The sequence below is a fragment of the Podarcis muralis genome, chromosome 9, assembly GCF_964188315.1.
Source record: "Podarcis muralis chromosome 9, rPodMur119.hap1.1, whole genome shotgun sequence".
In the NCBI taxonomy this organism is placed as follows: Eukaryota; Metazoa; Chordata; class Lepidosauria; order Squamata; family Lacertidae; genus Podarcis; species Podarcis muralis.
In genome coordinates, this window is record NC_135663.1 from 40281518 (window position 1) to 40306018 (window position 24501).

The window sequence follows — 24501 nt, forward strand, 5'->3', positions numbered from 1 at the left end:
TCTTGAAAACAAAAACCATCTTATTTAATGTTTTTTTTCCCACCCCTATTTTGTCCACAGATAATATCTTTGCAGCAAAATCTTGGGCCAAACGGAAGTTTGCATTTGAAGAGAGCAAAATTGACAAAACATTTGGCATTCCTGAAGACTTTGACTACATCAATTAGAAAGGTTTAGTAAGAATGGCAAGTAATTTAATATTGTTCAAGAGATTTTGTTTTCATTCCGAAGTTTCTTTTTCTTTTACCATTATTTGTATTTTGGTTAATAAAATCTGAAAATACATTGAAAATATATTTTTGCTTTCACTCTGTGACCCAGTAATTTTATCTCATAGAATCATAGAATTGCAGACTTGGAAGGGACCCAAGGGTCAATTAGTCCAACCTCCTGCAATGCAAAATGGGAGCTAATTATAATCAAGTCTATTATTAAGGTAGATGCTATAATGTCCATTTTGCTAGCTGCATTATGTCAGAAAGTGTTGCGGCCTAGGCCAAAAACGTAGGTGAGAGAGAGAAACTGGAAACCGTGTTTTATGCTGGAAAATAAATAAGGCAGTGAAATAAATTACATCTGTAATTAAAAGTTTTGGGGGAAGATATGAATGGACAGCTATATTCATTTCATGCAGTGCACTAGATATGCACAAAGAATAGGCAATGCAGTTAATCTCTTGATGGTTTAGTCAGATTTCCTATGCTATGGTCTAGGATCACTGAGCAATTTTGAAAAACCAGGTAGACCCAAATAAAAGGCATAATGAGGCTGTACATGATCCTGAAGATATTGTTAAAATTTGGGGTGGGGGAACCAGACCCCCTATAATCTCTACATTCAGTGAAGGGTTAGAATTTGAGCAAACTCATAAATTCATGAATTCAGCTATGTTGAAGAAACAAAAGGCTTACAAAACAAAAGAAAGAGCTTGCCAGGGTGACTGGGTGGGGGACGATGCTGGAAGCAGAAGGGGAGTTGTTGTTTCCTCCCAAGTGCTGCTGGGAAGAAGAAGGAGGAAGTGGGGAGAAATCCATGGAGACTGAAGGGCATGAGCCATGCTGGTTGGCTGAAGCAGGCTGTTACAGAGAGACATGGGGGTGGCGCTTAGGATAGCTCTGAATCCAAGACTGCACAGCTGGGAAGGACAAGCCTCTTTAGATGTGGATGCTGTGAACTCTCTCTCCATAAACTTCAGGTGTATATATGTGCGAATAAACCACACTTCCTAAAGACACTGCAGAAACTGCTGTGCCTCATTTCCCCAAAGGAAACCCAAACCCAGATTGAGTGCTAAGACCACTTGGCAGAGATCAGGGTGGCCATTAACAATCTTTTCCTGGGATAAGCAGAAGAGGCAGTAGATTAGTAAAATGTAGCAATCACAATTCGCTGACAATAGTGCGAAATAGCACAAGTGCTGGAAATTATCCTCACACCCACCATGACTGCAGTTTCAGTCATTGTAATATTGTGTTACTCGTTGATGGCCTTTCTACAAGACTTGAAATAAACAGTTGCTACACAGCTGTGGCATCTTCCTCAAGTTCCTGCTTCTCGTTCGTTCATTCATTCACAATCCCACGGCAAACAGCACCACCTGCACTGAAGTCACCTGGCAGCTGCCTTTACCTGCACCTCATCTGGATCAGCCCCCCTGCATTTCTCCCATTGATGCTACTTTGCTGCCAAAGCTGGCTGGGTTTCACATGCTAGATCTGTGGAAAGTGGTTCTGCTTGGACGTGTGCATACACAGCTCCCAGGCATCCGCCTGTGGACAGAGTGCTGATGTGTACGCACATTTCCCAATATTGTCCCCTCTTTGCAGCCCTAGGATATGAACCCAGTGGACTTTATGGTGGCGGCAACAACAGGGCAAAATGGAGAATGGACTGAATGAATGGGGAAGTCTGCCACCGCAAGGCAATCAGCCATCAGGGATCTCTCTTGTTAAAAAAAATTACAGTATTTTTTCTTAATACACCTATCTTTGCATGCCTCGAAATGCAACGTTTTAGCTATTATTGAGAAAATGGCATCTAATCCTGAAAACCCTCAACAAGCCTCATCTCTCCCATTGACCATCTGCTGTGGCCTTGGACCAGTCAAATGTCTTTCAGCTTTAATCACCCAACTGTAACTTATCTGGCTCTGTTATTGTGAAAAATAAACAATTCAGATTCTTGATTTGCAGTGTGCTTTGTGAAATGATAAATACTAGTAATATATGTGCTTCCTTAAGAGCAAGAAGATGAAAGACATCCAAAACGTAAAGAAAACATAGTACAATATTAACTCCACTAAAACCTTAATAATTCAGTAATTCAAAATATGCGTTCTGACCACAAAAACAAAACCATTTTTTTCCTGGAAGCTATTTATTTTTTGTCTTCTTTCCCACAACTTAATGTTAACAATATGTTCTGTGCTTTTCAAAAAATCTAACTAGTCACCTGATTTTGATGCAGATGCTAACCCTACCCTGGCAGTTACAAAGAAACTTGTTATCAATTTAATATCTTGCTTGAAAACATAAAATTACAAAACCCAGCAAAATGGTCAAAGGGTCAAAGCTAGATGTGTCTTTAATTACATTAATCATATATAACCAAAACACTATAACTAAACTGCAGCCTCACCACTTAGAAAAATAATCCGTAGAACAATACAGTTTTTAAGCTTGATACAGACACAGACCATAATCCTCCAGTTGGAGCCAGGCTAAAGGTACTATAAAATTCTGTGCAACAGAACTGTAGAAAGGCTGGTAAAGAGAATATATGTTTCCTCTGTTGTGGCTTGGTTGCAGTATCTTCAGTTTTTATCTTACTCATAGGCATTTTCCTGTTTGACTCTTGCAACTACAAATGTAGGGGGAGGGGAACTAGAGTATCTCCATAATAAGCCCTCCTGCTAAAATTTCATTGTTCAATCCTGCTTAACTATATTTTAAAAAAGAGAGAGAGAAAAGTGAAAGCAGCCCTAAACATGAAAGTCTACATGTCTTACTCAAGTCCTTTGGACAACTTCTAAAGCTATAACTTGATTTCTTGTGTTTTCAAAGTCCTGTTAATTGTTCAGGTGTGGGAGTTTTTTACAAGCAGTTTATTTAACTCTTTTCATAGTTATCTTTCTTTGAGTTATGCACTGTCTTGTTCTTTTGTCAGATATGAATAAGTTGAACAGCTGCAGCAAAATTATCCTCAAGTCTGTTCGTTAAATAACAAAAGGTGAAGTGTAACTTACGGTGTAACCGCATAAGTGTCAAATTGATATCAGTGTCAAATTGATATTTACCTGAAGTTTGAATTTGAAAAGTAAACTAAGACGCATAGACATACAGAACATGATGTATCCAAAATGATGTGATCTGTTCTTGTGCAGGGTGTGTGTGTATGTGAGGTTTGCAGGGCTAATTGGGAGATACTTTTTTAATCCAAATATTAGTGCTTTTGCATCCCTAAATCAAGTCCTTGCACCGTTGTGGAATATTTAGGGAAGTTTTAAATGTTTAGGGAAGTTTTAAATGTTTGATGTTTTATTGTATTTTTAGTATTTTGTTGGAAGCTGCCCAGAGTGGCTGGGGAAACCCAGCCAGATGGGCGGGGTATAGCTATATTATTATTATTATTATTATTATTATTATTATTATTATTATTATTATTATTATATCACAGGGGAATCATTTCGCTTGTTAAAAAGTTCATACACAAAAATATATATTCACCTGTCCTATGTTTAGATACTGTTGATTCCACATGCAGGTTTTTCAGTAAATTTAAAATATTTTTTTAAACTGGTGGCTGTCGTTCATGATGATCCACTAACAATATTTACAACTGAATCCCATGTCCTGTGAACAGTATGTAGAAGCATAGTTATTATACTTCCAAATGGCTGCCATAAGTATCTATGTAGGGTAAGCACATATAGTTCACTACTAGTTGGTCATGCTAGAAAAGGAAGTATGGGTATTAAGATGAACTTGTAAAATCCACTTTTTCAGCTTCTTCGTGACAAAAACCAACAGGAAATATCAATGAGTGCCAGATGTGAGAAAAATGCAGCTTTTAGCTGCCCTCTGTTTGGAGCTCTCAGATGTTTTGCCTTTTTGCTGCTTGTTTAACATCTGGTGGTGATGGTTGGATACAGATGGCCATGTACCAAATTATAACTTGACATGCGGTAAGCTGTTTGTCAGCTGTATCTTGCCAAAGGGATGGTGAGAAATCATCTGCATTTCCAGATATCTGCAGAAAATGAGAAATAGTGAATTTCTGCTGGCTTACCCGATGATTATAAAACTGCCACTTGGTAAATTATTGCCTGAATTCACACCATTTCTTATGTGCCTTCTTGGATAGATACTCTATTTAATGACCAGATTTAGGAACAGTTACCTGTTCACTTAACTGCTGAAACAAAGAACTCAGCCAGTTTATCTTCTCATGCAAAGCTGGCAGACTAACTTATGAGACCAGTGTTCCCTTAATGTTCTGTTTGTTACTATTGGGGCGGGGGGGGGGATTCTTATATTGGTGTCCATTCAACAAACTCTGTACATGTGTGAGTGGTTGTGATCAGATCCAGGCTTGTTAATTTGTCATCTTACAGGACAGATATAAATCATGCATGCAAATTGTGTTTCAGTGGGATGAAATGAGCTAGAGATGGGGGGGGGGGTGTTAAGATAGTCAAAAGATAGTCAAATAAAGTACAGATACCAAAGATGCTCCTTGTCTGGGATGCCATCAGTGGTCAAGAGCCATCTCCGTGTACCTCTCCCTGGCACTGCAAAGTGTTAAGGATCATAAAAGTAAAAGGTAAAGGACCCCGGACAGTTAAGTCCAGTCAAAGGTGTCTGGGGTTGCGGTGCTCATCTTGCTTTCAGGCCAAGGTAGCCAGTGTTTGTCCACAGACAGCTTTCTGGGTCATGTGGCCAGCATGACTAAACCGCTTCTGGTGCAGTGGAACACTGTGACGCACAGAAATGCCATTTACCTTCCAGCCGCAGCCGTACCTATTTATCTACTTGCTCTGGCATGCTTTCGAGCTGCTAGGTTGGCAGGAGCTGGGACAGAGCAACGGGAGCTCACCCCATCGCAGGGATTCAAACTGCTGACCTTCTGATCGGCAAGCCCAAGAGGCTCAGTGGTTTAGACCACAGTGCCACACACTCCCTAGTTAGGGATCATAAACTAACTAGAGCCCTCTGGAAGGTGTTTGATTCAGTAGGTGTGGTTAGTGATAACTACCCCACAAGTCTGCTGATAAAATAGGTTTCTGAAAGGATCATAAAGAGAAAGAAAAATACTATCTTGACTTACCATGTCTGCTCATGTTTTTAAACTTGGGTACAGTTCTTTCAGTGTCCCACCTGCCCCTGGAAAGACATATTTGTTCTTGGATATTGCGATGGCACTTTCCATTTTCACAGTAGCAGACTTTTCAGCTGATATGGTCACAGAAACGGTTTCTGGGAAGCTGCAGGTGCATATGGATTCCAGGTAGCACATCATGTTATCCATAAAAAAAATACATTCCTGATGCAAGAATGCTTCACACGGAGATGAGCATGGATGTGGAAAATCCTCAGATACTTTCACACCTGGTTCGGAGTTGGTCAAATCACTAGAATCAGATTCTTATTGACTTATAATAGGTTCTTCAGTTGATAGAGTTACAGTGCAGTTGAGGCAATAAGTTCAGAAACAGCTAATATGTTGCAAATACCGGTCTTTTAAAAATACATTTTGTCAAGTACTGTAAGCAGCACACATCTTAATTATAAATTACTCCATTTATAAACATTAGTAGTAAATAAAAGTTATGTAAACTTCAAAACATGAGTGTTCTCACAAATTCTCTACATGCTGTTCTTAATGTGCCAACGTTAAGTTTGTATAAGTACAAACCAGATTTGTAAGTTTACTAGGATGACGTTTGCAATGTTTTAACAATTTGTTTTTTTACACGGTGTAATATGTGTTGTTGTTCATCTGAGGTTGTATTTACCTTATTTTAAGACCTGCTAAGGAACGGATGATTGTTAATTATGTCCTGATATGTAAAACCACGTGGGACGCGGGTGGCGCTGTGGGTTAAAGCCTCAGCGCCTAGGAGTTGCCGATCGAAAGGTCGGCGGTTCGAATCCCCACGGCGGGGTGCGCTCCCGTCGTTCGGTCCCAGCGCCTGCCAACCTAGCAGTTCGAAAGCACCTTCGGGTGCAAGTAGATAAATAGGGACCGCTTACTAGTGGGAAGGTAAACGGCGTTTCCGTGTGCGGCTCTGGCTCACCAGAGCAGCGATGTCACGCTGGCCACGTGACCCGGAAGTGTCTGCGGACAGCGCTGGCTCCCGGCCTCTTGAGTGAGATGAGCGCACAACCCTAGAGTCGGACACGACTGGCCCGTATGGGCAGGGGTACCTTTACCTTTACCTATGTAAAACCACAGAATTCAGAGAGGGTGTACTTTCTTTTTCCCCTGACTGCATATCTACACACACAAAGAAATAACAGTCAAAAAACAAAAACAAAACCCTCATATACCCGTATATATACACAAACATACAAGAATTTAATCTCACAGATTTCATTGTCTTTAGGACACACTAGAATTCCTGTCTGCTTCATCTACCTCATGTTTCATGTTTCACCCAAATCCCTTTCTTTTCTCTTAACTAGTGATATGAAACACTAATTAACACTCTTTCATCTGACCAGTTCTTGGTTGGAAAAAATCTTACTAATGTTGGATAGAGGACTGTTTATGGGGATCAAATGGATGTTGCCCCTCCAGTCAGCATCTTGCAGATAGAGAAATCCCACTAGTAAGTCATGAGTGAGAGTTTATTGGAGCCTTAAAAGTTCCTTACTACTTAGCTCCATATGTGTTCCCCACATCAAGGTTAGAGTCCTTAACTGTATCCAAATGTCCCAAGTATCAAATGTTTGATTAGAGATTGCCCTCTTGCTCCCTAAATTACATATGTTTAACTTAAATATTTCCATAAAACATTAAGCTCTTTTTGATTATTCTCTGTATGTTAAGAAAGCACAGACCTCACTTAACAACATTAAGCCTAAACATAGTAAATTGCTAAAAAGATTATTCCCAGTTGTGGTTTACAGGTTTAGCACTCTTTCTTTGTGTGAGCCATGAATCTTGCATCGGTGTGGGCAAGAACCCTAATCCTTATTTTTAAGCATGAAAGATGGTCCATTCTCTTGTTATAAATAATGCTTATTAGGAAATTGTCCCATCATCTTAAAATACATGGCTGTGTACTTGACTGGTGTATCTGTCAGTTGAATAACTATTACTCACTAAAGCATTTCATTATTTCCTGATTTTCAATAATTGCAAGGATGGTGAATATATGTGTATACAGGTGATTACATTTTTTTCAGCAGTAATTTTTTTTAAAAAAAACAAAAAAGTTGATTATTTGGCTCCACGGTAGAAGGCTGATGCTAATAGGCAAAAATGCCATTTTAATGGCACATTTTGAATAGGAAAACCTCAGGTTTTGTTATGTAATATGGCAAAGAATTGGTAGATGCAGGCTCATACAGGTTTTGGCTATAAACTCCACCCCCCAGTCACTAGGCAGAAAGAAAAATAGGAAAAATAAGACATTAAATAAGTTTCTGTTTGGGCCTCTCTCTCTTTTTGCTATTTTACTTTAAAAGGCTGTCTTTTCCATTAGAAGATATTCCCATACATCTCAAGGAATCCTTCAGAGTAAGTTGTTGCCTAGCGCTCCATTGCTGTCTGAGCCGTATCTGCGCTTTGCCAATGAGTGCCCTCTTTCCGTTTTTCTCCCAAGTGGCTCACTGCTGTTGGAAGTGGCAGTATACTAGATGTGTCAGTCCTGACTCAGCTTGCGGTGCACATTTATTCCATCTTGACCCTATTTGCACTATAGATTTAAAGTGGTATCATGCCACTTTGAACAGCCAACAGATCCAGGCCGCAGTTGTTTCTTGCAGTTGCTGAGAGTTGTTTGGAGACCCCTTTTTGACCTCACAGAGCTGCATCACAAAATTGGGGAAAGTGTGAATTTCTAAAGTTGGCTGCACTGCATGTCCTGTTTTGGTACATGCAGATTAGGTAGGCACACATGACATTGCAAACTGAACCAAGTTTCTTCCCCATCCCTAGGGCCTCTGCTGCTGCAGACAACATTCACCCTCATAATTTCCACCACTGTTGTGGGTTTCCATTACGGACAACCCAAATTCTTTTTTCTGTATGAAGCCTTAATAATCTCTGAGTGATGGACTAGCCTGTCCATGATATCCCTGCTTCCTTTCCTGTCTAAAGCAGTCTGGGTCAGGCACAGTGAGGTGACCATCTGAAGTAGTGGATGCTGGGTGGCGAACAGCAGTGAGTTGTTGGAGCTGTGTTTGCCGTGCAGTTTGCCCTGTGCCTGCTAAGGTAGTTTGCTTCTCTCAAATGTGATGGAAAATGCTGTCTCCTCACCAGTGTTTCAAAGTCTAACTGGGGGCTGAACACAGAGTGTGGGGTGCTGTCTTGTCCTTCACTTTGGGCAGTAAAATTTAATTATTGGGCTGGTCCTAGGCTAGGAAAGTAGGACATCCAAGGACTGCAGAACCACTATCAATGTCCCTCTAACTCTGAGAGGGCTTTCAAAAGCAGCTTTATCAGATAATGTTTGGGATCTACTGTTCAAAGGAGAAGAAAAGCCTCTTGCTGGGCATGCTTTCAAGTAGCTCTTTGGATCCCGGCCTCTGTATGTTTTTGTTTCAGTTTCACTAATTATTTCCCTCTGTGCTGTTAGGCTGAGGTCTTCTCGTTTACTGTTCCCCATGGTCCACAGGGATGATAAGTTTTTTAAGTACCTTTCGAAGGCTTGTTTTCTTGCTAGCAGAGAGTCTTTGAAATATATTACAGGCTGAAGAATTCTGAGGCTATGTAATTTCAGCTCTATATTTCTACACAAGTACACTGGCCTTATAGCACCATGTCTCTGAAACTGCTCCTTACAGTTTCTCTCAATGTTATAGATGGGCTTCGGATTCTTCCCGAGACAGGGTGGGGCAGGGGGAGGAATAAAAACAAAGGCCTCACCAACCCTGTCAATCTTTCCTCTCAGACTGCAATGTCAGTGCTCTTAACTCCCAACAAGTCCAGGCACGTTACAGCTGGTATTTTGGTCATGATCTTGACTTGACTTATTTAGTGTGTCGAACATAGCACTAGGCCTGTGGGGCTTTGATGACGACTGGATGTAATGTGCTTAGTCTTGTGTCAAGCCTCGAAGTCAGACTGCTGTCTGACCTTACCCAAGAGAAGGTTACCAATATCATGGCAACCCCAGCAACTCAGTCATAACATTTCTACAGCTGTCTGGAGAATATAGTAGTTCCCTTGCCATACCTTTGGTGTTTGTGCGTATGTTTGCACATATGTATATGTGTGTGTTTATATAGATTGTGTGTGTACTTCTATTTATTATAAAGACGTGACGTCTCCACCAGCTTTAATCTCATTCTGGAAGTGTGCATGCTGGATTCTTTCTCCAGTCTTAAGCATAAAGTAGATGAGCATCTTTCTCTTTCAACATACAGTCATACCTCGGGTTGAATATGCTTCATGTTGAGCGTGTTTGAGTTGCGCTCCATGGCCACCCGGAAGTAACGAAGCGCATTACTTCCGGGTTTTGCCAATCGTGCATGCACAGATGCTCAAAATGACATCATGCGCAGAAGCGGTGAAAAGTGATGTGCGTGCGTGCAGACATGCTGTCGCTAGTTACATTTGCTTCTGGATGCGAACGGGGCTTTGGAACGGATCCTGTTCACATCCTGAGGTACCACTGTAGTTCATAGAAGAGAGTAGCACTTTCTAGTTTGTTGTCAGGGACCAAGCATCCCTTCCATACTGAAGTTGCCAAGCCAGGAACTGTGGTCTGAAGAAGAAACAGTTCAAGGATGGCAAGAGAGAGAGAAGTTCGGGAACATAAAGCAGGGCTGGGAAACCATTTTATTCTGTGTGAGGAACCTTCCATTGGTGGGTGGGGCCAGAGGCAAACATGGGTGGAGCTATGAATCTGAATTTTGCACAGTAGGTTACATTTGGTCAGAGGTTTCTGCACCCACATCTCCATCCAGGCAAGCAAAATATTTTTGGGAATTCCCCCCCCCCCCACTCATATAATACTGTTTACTGTATCTTTGTTTTTATTGTACTGTATTGTTCAATATTTTCATCTGTTAAGTAGACTGGTGATGAATTTAAAGCAAACAAATGGACAGATCACAGGTCAGTCAGGCAGAAGCACATGAAGAGGATGCAGAGCGGGGCTAGTGAGGGGGCTGGCCTGGAGGGAGTCCTGGAGGGCCTCATTAGGCTCTTAGACCTCAGGTTCATACAGAGCATGTCAGCTAGGCTGCTGCAATGCCTTCTTTGTGGGGCTACCTTTGAGGTTGGTCTGGAGGTTGCTGTTGGTGCAGAACATGGCTGCTAGGTTGCCTGAGGGGGTAAACTACTCCTAGCACATAACACTTTGTTTGTGGGACTTCCACTGCTTACCAATCTTCTACGAAATCAAATTCAAGGTTTTGGTACTGACATGATTTTATTTTGTAAACCGCCCTGAGTCCTGCAGGTATAGGGCGGTATTCAATGTAATAATAATAATAATAATAGTCCCTATACACCTCAGGACTAGGTTACTTGAGAGACTGTCTTATCCTTTATATACAGTGGTACCTCTGGTTACGTACTTAATTCGTTCCGGAGGTCTGTTCTTAACCTGAAACTGTTCTTAACCTGAAGCACCACTTTAGCTAAAGGGGCCTCCTGCCGCCACTGCCGCGTGATTTCTGTTCTCATCCTGAAGCAAAGTTCTTAACCCAAGGTACTATTTCTGGGTTAGCGGAGTCTGTAACCTGAAGCGTCTGTAAACTGAAGCTTATGTAACCCGAGGTACCACTGTACTCAGTACGTCACTATGTTCTGCAGGAGAGTTTTTCCTTAAAGTCCCCAAAATATCAGGTCTACTCCACAATATCTTGGAGCAGAGCTTTCTGTGACTGCCCCTCTTCTGTCCATTTGACCCTTCCCTGTCCTTTTCTTCCAAGTTAAAATGTACTTTTTGTCAGTACTTATGTTTCTCTCTCTGCATGTGTCAGCCCTGGGCATGTGCCCCTACTGTTTCCCTACCTCCCTCCCAAAAAAATTCTGAATTTAGTTATTCATAAAATTTAAAGACCATTGATCTGCCTGAGAAATATTTATTTCAGAGGAAAACATGCACATTTCAAGCAAAATAGTGAGGAACTCTACAATGTCTGTGTTGGTATAGTTACAGGTAGGTAGCCGTGGTGGTCTGCCATAGTCGAAACAAAATTAAAAAATTCCTTCCAGTAGCACCTTGGAGACCAACTAAGTTTGTTATTGGTATGAGTTTTTGTGTGCATGCACACTTCTTCACACGGAAGCTCATTCGAATAACAAACTTAGCTGGTCTCTAAAGTGCTACTGGAAGGAATTTTTTTACTGTGTTGGTATACTTACAGGTTCTGAATTCTAGGTCTGGGGCTAAATTGTGATAAAAGGCTCACAAAGGTTTAATCTGCAGTTCACTCACTACTTGATTATTTTCATACAATGCCTGGAGAAGTAGCTGTGCCCCATTAGCAGGAATTGGAGTCTGCTGTATGAGAAGAGAACATATGTCTTGAATCAGCAGCAAGGGAATGCTTGCAGCTGTATTATGTTTTCCACTGAAGCTTACCTACCTCCTCTAACAATCAGTTTATAAGAAATCCTGGCATCAGGGTAAAGATATAAATATATCTAATTAAAAATGAATCGCTGTGTATGTAACCAGTAAGAGAGAGGTGGCTACAATTAGTCAGAAAAGCTTAAGCATATTAAACATGCAGTGCATTTTTATATTTGGGGATAGATAAACTTCTTATCTGTCAATTGTACCTCACAAAGCAGAGGAAGGAAAGTAGCGTTCACAATTATTTGCTGAAGTGAATATCAATTTGAAAATATGCATTTTGATGAGACACTGGGCAAATATTGACGCATACTACAACATAACTCACAGACAAAATGAGGCAAGAGCAAAATTACTTGCTCTAGCAAGCAAAAAGGAAGCAGCAAATGTTTAGGTCCAAGATGTAGTCAGAATCACCTATAATGCTGAATTTAATTCCAAAAGTTAATATAAAAAGGTGGGATTGTGTATGGAAAGAGTAAGTGTTAGATTTTTATAAATATGCTTAAATGTGTATCTGAAGGTTAACAGATAGAGAACAGATGTTACATTTCCCTTTGATCAATTATTTATGGATATATAAGGAGGATATGCAAAATGCACACATGCATAATAAAGCTTACAAGTTTATTGGTAGTATTCATTTAAAACTAAAAAACAATTCTTTTTTTAAAAATGGTGTGTGGTTAATTAGTTTGCATGTAGTAAGGACTATAGCTTAGTGGTAAAGCACATTGCTTGCATGCACAAGATTAAATCCCGCAGCATCTCCAGAAACGAATTAAACCGTTTAAATTCCTAGAGTGCTGGTGCCACTTCAGTTGACTACACTGTGCAAGAAGGATTGATTGTAAGGCATTTTCCTAAGTTCCTAGTCAGCACCAAGTTTTATATACTGTATGCTGCTAATCGCCCAGTGTGTCTAAGATACTATGAAACTGTTCCTGTATAAAGATAATATGAGCCACATACTGAATCAGACCCTTGGTCCTTTTAGCCGAGTACAGGGCTGATTGGTATTTCCCAGTTTTGTTATCCTAGATCCATTTTTAACTGAAAAATTCTGCAGATTGAAACAGGGATCCTTTCAAAATACGTGCAATTCCCTTGAGATATAGTACCCCCTACCACAACTCATATTCTGTACGAGGAGTTTGTTTGTTTTTTTTTTTTTTTCTTTTTTGTTTTTGTACTTAAAAAATCACATTATACAGCTGGAAACAATATTTGAAGGGAGGTGTAAAATTGTTCTCTTAAAAATGATTGGTAACCCTTGAAAACATTTCAGATGCACAACATTTACAACCTCACCACTTAGACATCTTCCTTCCATCCTCTCCGGCTTAAGTGCCTTCTTCAGGCATATATGTATCTTCCTGTTGAACTGGGGACGGTACAGAAGAGAAGTGGAGAACCTCTGGTCTGTGGGACCCTCTTGGTCTGCCAGGGGTCCATGATGTTGCCCTGCCAGGCCATTTCTCCCAAACCATGCCGTCTGCCCCTCCGCAGACATCACCCAGTGGGGGGCAGGATTCAGTCCTCCTGGGTGCTGCTTCATCTGCACATTCCATGGAGGGACAACTGCAGCACTGTGGATTGAACTTCCTTTCATCCACTGGAGAGTGAAGGCTTCAGTCCTGCTGGTGCTGCTTTGCCGGATGGGCTGGTGAAGCAGACCCCTCATCCACCAGCCAACTTTTTTTTTTTTTTTTTAAATATTTTATTAAGGATTTTCTTGTTTTACAGAAGTGTAGTGCCTCATATATATTTTTCCCCATGTAACATTTTTACAAATCCGTTTCATTTGTTGAGGCATTAGGGGGAGAAGAAAATAAAAATAAAAATAAAAAAAAAGGAGAGAAAAGAGAAAGGGGGGTGGAGAGAGGGAAGATGGATAAGGGTGGGATTGGGTGGCGGTGTTTCTATTATGTTTAATGTGTGTAGAGTTTGGTGTCAGCGTGCTTGTGTTGTTCACTTGTGTTCCTTTGGTGGTGAGAGAGGTTGGGGTTGGCCTAGGGTGTGATTGTTTGCTTGTGATTGGCTGTGGTGATCTTTGTTTTCGTGTGTGAGTGAGGTGGGTGGGTGTTTTGGATCAGGTTAGCCATATTGATTTGTATGCTGTTGGTGGATTATTGTCATTGTCCTGTTGGGCTGTGTGTGTGATAAAGGGGAGCCATACCGGGGTGAAGGCATCTTCTTCTGTTTGTCCCCGTGTCAGTTTCAGTTTATTAGTTAATTTTTCTAGTAGGGCTGTTTCCCATACTATTTGATACCATTGGTCCATGCTTACTCCTGACAGGTCTCTCCAGTGTCTGGTTATGGTGTTTCTGGCTGCTGAGAGCAGGTGGGTTATGAGTTCTTTGTGGTGTAAATGGGCATTGTTGTCTTGGAAGATGTTTAGTAGGGCCAATTCTGGGGTGGTGTCTATTACTTGCTTAGTTATTTTACAAATTTCTTGTATGGCTGTTGTCCAGAATAGTTGGATTTTGGGACACTCCCACCACATGTGGAAGTATGTGCCTGTGGAGGTGCACCCTCTCCAGCATTTTGGTGAGGTTCCTGGGTGTATTAGCGCTAGTTTCCTTGGTGTTAGGTACCACCTGTAGGTGAGTTTCAGTGTGAGTTCTTTTCTTTTCGTTGATATGGATTTAAAGGGGGGTTTAGACCACATTCTGGTCCATTGAGTGGGGTTTATCTCATAGCCTATGTCATTCTCCCATTGATTTTTGATTGCGTCTAGGGGATTTGCGAGATTTTGGAGTAGTATTTTGTATATTGCGGATACCATCCCTTTACCGTTTCCCTTTGTTGTTAGGAGGAGGTTTTCGAAGGTTGTCAGGGGCCTAGTTGCTGCTGATTTTACTGTTGGGTTGTTTAAGAGGGCATGTAGTTGGTGTTGTGTTAACCAGGGCATTTGGGTGTCTTCTAGTTTGTCTTGTATTTCTTGTGTTGACAAGGGTTTGTTATTTTTATAAAAGTCTATTAGGCGATACAAGCCTTTGGTTCGCCAGGTTTTTATCTGGAGGTTTTGTGCTGCATGGTGGAATAATGGGTGGTATGCCAGGGGGATTAGTGGGGATGGGGTTGGGGATAGTTTGCCTATTTGTGTTTTCCATGCTTTGAGCATGGTCTGTGTGTACCTGTTAAGTGTTGTGGGAATTTTCTTTAGTTTGTTTGGGAGGAGTGGGTATGTTGTGGTGCAGGTGTTTTCAATTGTGTCCTTCTCTAGGTGTACCCATTGTTTTGTCTCATCTTCTAGTATATATGGGATTATATGGCGTATTTGGTTGGCGTTGTAATATGCTTCTATGTTGGGGATTCCCCATCCTCCTTCTGAGGTGGGGAGGTGCAGGTATTTGGGGCTTATTCTTGGTTTTTTATGTGAGAAGATGAAAGAGTGTAGTTTTCTCTGCCAACTGTGAAGTTGGGTTGAGGGGATCCAGATTGGGAGGGTTTGGAATAGGTAGGTTAGTTTTGGGAGTGTGGTCATTTTGATCATGGCTATTTTGTCTGAGAGAGTGAGGTTCATGTTATTCCATCTCTTTAGGTCTTTGTTAATTTGTCGCCACAGGGGCTTGTAGTTGTGGAGGTATAATTTATTGAGGTTTCTGGTTATTTGTACCCCTAGGTATCTGAACTTGGTGTGGCAAAGTTTTATTTTGGTGACCTTCGTGAGTTCTTTTTGGGTGTGAGGAGGGGTGTTGAAGCACATAGCTTCTGACTTTGTGAAATTTACCTGTAGGCCCGACACCATTGCAAATGCGTTGAGTTCTCTGATTAGGGAGGTTGCTGTGCTTATGGGGTCTGGTGTTGTGACCATTAGGTCATCTGCAAAGAGCCCTAATTTATAGGTCCTGCCTTTTATTTCCACTCCCTTGATGTCTGTGGCTGCTCGGATGCGGATTGCTAGGGGTTCCAGAGCCAGGATAAATAAGAAGGGAGACAGTGGGCATCCTTGTTTCGTGCCTCTTTGGATAGCTATAGTGTTAGAATCCATATTGTTAGTTCTGCATTTTGCTGAGGCTTGGGAGTATATTTGTTTGAGGATTTGTAGGAAGTTGGGGCCAAATTTCATGTTAGTTAGTACTGCTAATATGTATTTCCACTCCAAGCAATCAAAGGCTTTGAGTATGTCTAGGGACATAATTGTCAATGGGAGTTTGGTTGCCTTGCTGTGTTCGATCAGGTTCAGTAGTTTCCTGATGGGGTCTGTTATATTGCGGCCAGGGACAAAGCCAGTCTGGTCTGGGGCTATTAACTTGTGTAGGAAGATTTTTAGGCGGTTGGCCAAGATTGATGTGAATATCTTGTAGTCTTGGTTTATTAATGAGATTGGGCGGTATGATTCTACTTTGAGGCTGTCTTTTAGTGGTTTTGGGATGGAGACTATTTTGGAGTGGGTCCAGGTTTTGGGGATGGGGCCTCCTTTTATGATGTCGTTGAATAGGCGGGTCATGTAGGGCATCAAGGGTTCTTTGAATTTCTTATAGAATTCTGCTGTGAAGCCGTCTGGGCCTGGGGCTTTGTGTGGTTTCAAGTTTTTGAGGACCGCATCTATTTCCTCTGGGGTGATAGGGCTATCCATGAATTCCTGTTCCTCATCAGTTAGGGTAGGCATGGTCAGTCCTGCTAGAAATTTTTTGATTTCCCTCTCTGGTGGGTTATGGGAGGTGTATAGGTTGGAGTAAAATTCTGCAAATTCTGAAATTATTTCTTTGGGGGAGAATGTTATGTTGCCGTCTTTTTTGGTGATGCAGTGTATTCTTGTTTTGAGTGCTTTTTTCCTACATCTATTTGCTAGTATTCTGGAGTTTTTCCCTCCATATTCATAGAAACGTTGTTTAGAGTATAGAATGTTGATCATTGTTTTGTTGATTTCTAAGGAGTCTAGTTCTCTCCTTTTCTGTTCTATAAGTTTGAGGAGTTTTTTAGATCCTGTTTGTTTGTAGCGTGATGAGAGGGCTGTGATGTCTTGTTCTATTTTGCTAATTTTTGAGGAGGTTTGTTTTTTAAGGAATGTTTTCTCTTTTATGCAAGCTCCTCTGGTGACCGCTTTCATTGCGTCCCATAGGAGGGGGGTTGTTGTATTGTTTACATCGTTTTCTTTGAAGTAGTTTTGGAGGGTTTTTGTGAGACTCTCTCTAATTTGTTTGTTTGTAGTTAGGATGGGACTGAAGGACCAGGATGGGGTGGTTTGTGTTCCTTCTCCTATTTTAACAGTGACTTCTACTGGGGCGTGATCTGTGATTTTAATGATACCTATGTTTGTTGATTCTACTGAGGGAATCAGACCCTGTGTGAGTAGAATGCTGTCCAGTCTGGACACTGTATCATGGCGTCCCGATTGGAATGTATGGCTGATGTCTCCCGGGTTTTGCTCACCCCAAATGTCATAGAGACCCCTGTTTTTTAGCATTTTTAGTAACTTGTAAGAGTCCCTGGTTGTTGGGGGTTTCCTTCGGAGGAAGGTTGCCCATGGGGTTGTGGGGTGGATATCTTTCAGGGATATACCTTTCATATTTAGATTGAGGTCCCCTCCTAGGATTGCTTCCCCTTCAGAGAAGGAGAGGAATTTGTTTAGTGTTTTCTGGAAGAATTCTAGTTGTTTCGTGTTTGGGGCATATATGGAGCCGATTGTCAGTTTGATTTTGCCATCTAGTGTCCCTTTAGCGAAAATGAATCTGCCTTTTTTGTCCTTGAGGACTGTTGTGGCAGTGAAGTTCAGGTCCCTACTGAGTATTATGGCTACACCACGGGCTTTCCCTGAGCCTTGTGCGACCCACTGTTGACTAAAGCGGGGGTCGCTCAGGAGTTTGCTGCCTTTGGGTGGATTGTGTATTTCTTGTAGGAAGGTGATGTGTGGTTTCATGGTGTTTATGTATGAGGTGATGCGTTTTCTTTTGATGGGGTTTCCCAGCCCCCTCACGTTTAATGTAATTGCTTTTAGGTTAGCCATTTTGTTTATCTATTATGTGGGGCGATTCCATGCCAACCCGTTCGGGTTGTCTTGTGTCTCTCTCTTCGTGTTGTTTAAAGAACCAGTGGGGTTGCGCTGACCTAGGGTGTGGTGGATGGGGGGCTAGTAGGATTAGAGTGAGATTTGGGTTAAAGAGTAGGGGGTAAGTTGTAGGGAGTTTCCTATATGTAGTCATATAGGTGTTTGTTTGGGGTATTTTGGGCCATCTGGCATTTAGCCAGTTGGTCCTAGGTCTCAGCTGGTGTGGAAGGCCGTGTTCAAGGACAGGCCGTCCCCCCTGTTGTCTGCGATAGGGGGTGATCAGCGAGACAGTGTGAAGTGACTTTGTAACGTCGCTGTCAGGTATAAGGTTTGTAAGCAGTGTTGCCAGTATTATGAGCAACATTGTTGGTGTGTTGGGGTGGGGATGTGGGTGCTGGTACGCTCTGGTGCCACCATAGTGCTGGTTGGGTATCAGATTTTAGCCTGATTGTGGGTTGTGTTATTAAGGTTGGAGTTGTTTTTCCTTAGTATGGAGTATGAGGATGTTGAAGGTGTGGGTGATGGGGAATGTGGTTGAGGTCGTATGGACTGGTGTTGGGGTGGGGATTTCTGTGGGGGTGCGGGGCTGGGGGGGGTGTTGATGGTGTTAACTAAGTCTATGTTTTGGGGGGGAGGGGGAAAAAAGGGGGGGAAATCACCAGTCCTTCAGTTTGTGGTTTTTTCCTGGTTGCTTCTTTCAGCCGGGGTTGTTGTTGTTGTAGGGTTGTCCATCTGCGATGAGTTGGTTTGGTTGATCTTGGTCTGGTTTCTTGTGTCGTATGGTCGGCGGGACGGTTCTGAGCATGATGCTTGCCTGTATTGGTTTGCGTTGTTGCGCCGCTTCTGTTGTATCTTTTTCTTCTGTACCATTGTCCAGTTGTTTGCTGTTGTTTCCTCATGGTTGGGGCTGTCGCTTGGTGGGTTTGTCGGTTTCCATTCCGGCGGGAGGTCGAGTTCAAGGTTCTTTAGTAGTTGCAGGGCCTCGGGTATGTTGGTAGCCATGTGTTGTGTTGTGTTCGTTGTTACAATGAGGCGGAAGGGGAAGCCCCATCGGTATTTGATCCCTGCTTGTTGGAGACGCTGGGTGCATGGGCGCAGGCTTTTCCTCCGGTTTAGGGTATCCTGCGATAGGTCCTGTAAGGCCAGAATGGGGGTTTCTCCATATCGAAGGTTGCTTGAGTTTCTGAGTTGATGCCATATTTCTTCCTTCTTTCGGTAGCGTGTGAAACATACAATGATGTCTCTTGGGGGGGCGCTGGGTTTTGGCATAGGTTTTAGGGCTCTGTGAGCCCTCTCCAAGTCCTCTGCCTCAAGTTTCAGGCTTGGGATTGTGTTTTTCAGCCAGCGTATAATTAGGTCTGCTGGGCTTTTCTCCTCTGTTTTTTCAGGAAAGTTGCGGAAGCGGATGTTACAACGTCTATTGCGGTCTTCAAGGTCGGCTTGCTTAATTTTCATCTCGTTGTGTTCTGCTTCCATTTGGTTTACCAGTTCGTCCAGTTTCTTGTTCACACGTGCGTTCTCCTCCCGGTATTGTTCTATTATTCTTTCTTGCATTTGGTTCTTGTTCTCTAGAGCTTCCACTTTGGAGGTTAGATTGTTGATTAGTACCTGCATGGGAGCCATTGTGGCCTTCAGTGCTTCTTCTAATCGTGCTTCCATTTCCCTCAGATCTCGTTTCGTTATTGGGTGGTCATCATCTTGAAGGGGAGCTACCATCTTAGCATTGTTTGCCATCTCCCTGGTTGGTGTCATCTCGGTCTCCCTGATGGTTTTGGTTTGAGGTTGGCTTGGCGTCCTCTTGGGGTTGGGCGTGTGATGGTTAGGAGTTGTGGCAGTGGTGATTCCTGGGTATTGTTGGGTTGCTGAGCTGATCAGGCTTTGTTGGCTGGTGGCTTTTACAGAGCGTTTCGATTAGGTGGTCATTTGTGTCACTTCTAGCCTGTGTTTTAAGAACTTCTCTAGGGCTTCTGTAGATGCCTCAGCGGTGCCGCCGAGGCGGGGGGGGGGGGGCAGGTAAGCAGAGATGGGTAGACTCTCCTCTGCTTTCCCGTCGGCAGAGATGGGGGCAGCAACGGTAAATTTGGGGCTCCTTTTTCTTTCTTTCTTCTTCTTCCTCTCTCCCTTTCTTTCTCCCTCTTTGCGTTAGTTCCACTGTCCTCCGGGTTTTGGAGCTCCTCTCGGCTGTTGGGGGGGGGGGTCGGGTGCCTTTCCGGCTCAATCAAGGTCGTGGGGGGGTGTTTTGGCTCCTTTGATAGATGCCCGGGCACCCCCAATTCCTCTCCGTTGGCAGTGCTGGCAGCAGCAGTTCTGGGGGGTCCGGGAATCGGTCACCAGAGCCTTTTACTCTGGCTGGCTTCAGGAGCTCTTTTCTTCTGCTGCTCGAGTTCTCTACTGTATTTAAAAGGAAGGGATAGGTTCTCACTAGAAACATTGCTTAAAGGGGAACCGCCTGGGAGAAGCTTCGAGGAGTTTGTTTGTTGAACCAACAAGGAATATATAGCTGCACATTCCATTGATGTTTTTATAGTATCTACTATTGCATATGGATTCTGATTCTGGGGGTAAATTAATATCTGGGTTTGGAACATGCTCCTGAATGGGAGTAATGAACAAATTCACTCATTTTCCTGTAACACTGGGTTCCCCAAGCACCTAATTGGTCACTGAGAGAACAGGATATTGGATTAGATGGGCCACTGGCCTGATTCAGCAGATTCTTTATCTTCTTATGTTAGTCCAACATTCGAACCGCTCCATCATTCTGTTTCTTCCAATATAATTTTGCAATGAGGTTAGACAACCCTGTTTATTTGTTTTTGTTTGGTTTTTTGCCTCTGCAGAGAATAGCTCCAAAGTTGTAATATCATGCTGCTTAATTGAACTGTTATGCAACTTACTCAAAGGAGTTGCTTACATACATAAAATAAATGCAAAATGCAATAAAATGATAAGCTGGAACATCAGGCAGCAAGGATCAACAAATTGAACCAAATTCAGTATGCAGGTGGGCAAAATTAAGCACACTCACCAAAGGCTCATTAAGACCAAAGGGGGGGGGGAGAGACTCTTACAACCTTTTCAAAATATGCAAATAGTCTCCCATCACAGTGGGGATCACTAGTTATGTAACCTTTGGGGAAATTATTTTAAAATCTATGGTCCTGGTGGTAGATATTCTAATCAAATGTACTGGGAGTACACACACAGTAGAGCCTGATTCGAATTTAAATACTGCAAGGATAACACTGATAACTGTTTTTCATGATCCCACATGGCAATGCAGGCCCTCAGATTGAAAATGACCCCCTACCCCTGATCTAGGAGAGAAACCCTTGGCTTCAAACTTGCTTCAATAAGTGATATTTTAACCCATTGTATGACAGACATATTTATGTCTTAAGTTTTTATACCAGCATCAACTCTGTGTTGTCTGGATCCAGTATCCATTGGTTCCACCTTTATGTGCTTAGCCGTGGCATCCAATATTTGTCGAGGGCAAAAGGAGCAATAGCATTCCTGCATACAGTTAGAGAAATATACAGTTGGGTTGCAAAAAAGAAAGAAGAATAGGTCTTTTCAATCTTACCTGCTTAATGTTTGCTGAAACATTATGCCAGAGTACCTGCACAGAGGTGTTAGTGGGGTTTTTGTTTGTCTCATTAAAAAAAAAACACAGTCAAGAATTAAACTAATGGTTTGTAACAACAACAAATAGATTTTCAGGGCAGACATGGCAATCAGTAAGGTTTCCAAACCTTACTGTCTTTCTAATGGAACTCTTTAAACACTGCTGCATTTATAGCAATATCACAACTGTTTCTCTTGCTCTTCTGGTTTTATAGAAGAACATTAAAAAGAAACAATTGTTTTGACTTCCAGACTCCCTGTTGAATAAAATGTCCGTGTGGCATGCTAAGCATTATGAACATGGCTCTTTTTAGGAACAGAAGCTGCATGTCTAATCCTCCAGTGCTGTGTTAAAGATCGACTGTTTCTGTCCCAGCTGCTGGTTTTCAACTGTCGACAAGAAATGCAAGTGAATAGGCTCAGGAGTTCTGGGCCTGTGCTAAAAACTGCAAGATGGTTGAAATGAAAGGAAATGGGAAAAAAGAATGCAATGTATTAGAAAAGTCATACATATTTGAAGACCTCCTGCTTAGATTATTTAAAATTACAAGCTTGTTTGTTTTGAGATCCTTGTGAAAGGATATGTTTTCCCCTACGCGTAAATCCATGGGAGTGAGGAAAAGTTGGAATTCCTAACTAGATGACAAGCAAAATCTTCTTATTTATTTTTTACTGTCCTTGTTCATCAGTGAAATAGGCAAGCTGGTCTGTTCAGCCTCAGTAAAAACTTTGAAGCAGTCCTTCTCCCTTATCTTTGTTATGGCTGCAGCAGCCAAAGCCAATGTGGTTAGTGAGCTCCAGTGTGAGAATTCCTTGTTACCTGGAAGGTCTGATGCAAGATCATAACACCACTCAGCAGGTGGCCTTGACTGGTCCTTATCCCTCGGCCAACCAGAATTATTTCCAGAATTACTGTAAAGGTAAAAGGAGGAATATGGAGGAATGGTGGAATAGAAATAAGACAGGAACAAAGTTAGACTACAATCCTATGCATACTTACCTGGGAGCACGCCTCATTTAGCATTGTGGTATATACTTCTGACTAAACCTGGATAGGATTACTGAGTTACGGTACCATGAACCTTTGTACGTTACTTCAGCTTCCTCCAATATGAATCTTGGTAAGTTTTTAGATACAGTGAAAGAAATGTTTTGATACGCAGTGCTGGAAAGGTTTCTCCACTAATGTACACGTGGGCCAAACTTGACATGATGTTGAAGACGCATGAATGCATCTTCCAGCATCTCTGTGTATGGCTAAAAGCAGCTCTGTTATTTGAGTAGGGACTATGGCATTGGAAGTGGGTCTAATCGTTTTCTTCTGCACCAATTCCCCAATGCCTATTGCACCCCTATGTTGTTTGCCCCTTCTTAAGCTATTGGGGATGCATTCATATATCCTCCATGTCAGATCTAGTTTAACCCTAAGCCTACCAGGTTGTTTTTGTTTTTTGTTTTGTTATGATGAAGTAGTAGACTGAGATTCCTGCATTGCAGGGGATTGGACTAGATGGCCCTCGGGGTCCCTTCCAATATTACGATTCAGTGGCTACATCTCATAAAAGCTCATTTCACAATACGTTATTCAATCTTTAAGCTGCCATGGGACACTTTGCAACAATCTAGCACCTCATCTAGAATTCCGGAATGAATAAGGAGTATTATTATTATTTTAAAAAGACAATTCAAGCTTGGATTTGTTTAATTTCTTAGCAGAAACAGAACTCTTAATTAAATCCAGCAATAACCTTTATCCATTCTTACCTGTCAGTTCTTGAGAGTCTTTTTGGACCTATGTCTTACAGGGTTCAGTTCAGTTCCATGCTTATTGTTGCTGTATTTAAAAGTGCTGTGAGATCATTTATGACTTCAGGGAATCCATCCAGCTTCCTTGTCTTGGAATATTTCAAAGCTTTGCATTCAGTTTTAAATGCCTTTTTAAAGCACGGACAATGCTCAAACAGGCTTCCCAAAACTCAATGAAGCTTAAAAAGCTTGGAACGCTGTTATAATGCAGTAGGCCTGACAGGAGGGGACTCCAAAATTATGCTTTGGATAAGTATCTGTGGTACTTAAGTAGAGGACTACTTATGCTGAACAATGTAGATTGAGCAGAAAGAAAAACACATGGTGTGTTCATATCAGCATTTTGATCTAATAACCAAATTATGCCACATTAGTAATTGGTCAGATTGCTGCTGTTTTCTCAAATGTGTCAGCAGCAACTATAGAGAAAGGAACACCTAGCCTGGGAACGTCAAAAGGATACACACAAGGACATCTCCACTGTGAACAGGACAGTTTGTCTTCCTTGGCCCTGTACAGTGGCCTTGCATGTGTTGGTAAGAGCATCAGCGATACCACCATACTGGATACAGTGGTACCTCAGGTTAAGTACTTAATTCGTTCCAGAGGTCCGTACTTAACCTGAAACTGTTCTTAACCTGAAGCACCACTTTAGCTAATGGGGCTTCCTGCTGGTGCCGTGCCACCAGAGCACAATTTCTGTTCTTATTCTGAAGCAAAGTTCTTAACCTGAAGCACTATTTCTGGGTTAGCGGAGTCTGTAACCTGAAGCATATGTAACCTGAAGCGTATGTAACCTGAGGTACCACTGTATTGACACATATTAAAGGGGTTTCAGTATGCGTGTTGTTTGATGAAGAGTGGTATTCATAGGAGTATTTTAGGCTTTAAGTTTCACCTGTTATGCTCAACAATATATACTCCCTTGCTTTTTCATACCTGACACATCGTGCAATTATTAGCAAAACGGCAAGCAGAAGTTCACCTCAGGATGAAAAGAGCAAGCTTTAATTGTCAATTTCAGGAATGACCAGGTTGTTTAAGAGTGTGGCTGACTCATATATTTCCAGTTGGACTGGTCAGCTTTCCAGGCATTGACAGATGCCATATAAGCATTGTGTGTAAAACATGACTCAGTGGTTAGTGAACTGGGGGTTACTTAAGGGATGGAAAGTTCATCTTGTAATTTAACAGGAAGTCACACCTGAGTTCTTAAAGGCTCGCCCAATGCTGTATGCTTTGCAGGAGGCAAAAGGCGAGCAGATAACTTTTTGCAAGCAGAAGGCGTCGTTTTTTCCAGTGCCTACAGTGA

At 42.0% G+C, this 24501-nt stretch overlaps 1 protein-coding gene across 5 annotated transcripts in view; it reads left to right on the forward strand.

Annotated features, from left to right (window-relative positions):
* Positions 1 to 2185, forward strand: part of LOC114604552 (meiotic nuclear division protein 1 homolog) — a 35431-nt gene extending 33246 nt beyond the window's left edge. For 3 of the 5 annotated variants that reach the window (XM_077934105.1, XM_077934102.1, XM_077934104.1), the window contains one exon: positions 61 to 296. In XM_077934105.1, coding sequence (XP_077790231.1) covers positions 61 to 177 — 117 coding nt within the window. In that variant the 3' untranslated portion in view covers positions 178 to 296. Of the gene's footprint in view, positions 1 to 60; positions 297 to 1826 lie in introns of those variants that run through there. The other 2 variants (XM_077934106.1, XM_077934103.1) reach the window with 1 other exon arrangement.
* Positions 2186 to 24501: the final 22316 nt, after the last annotated feature.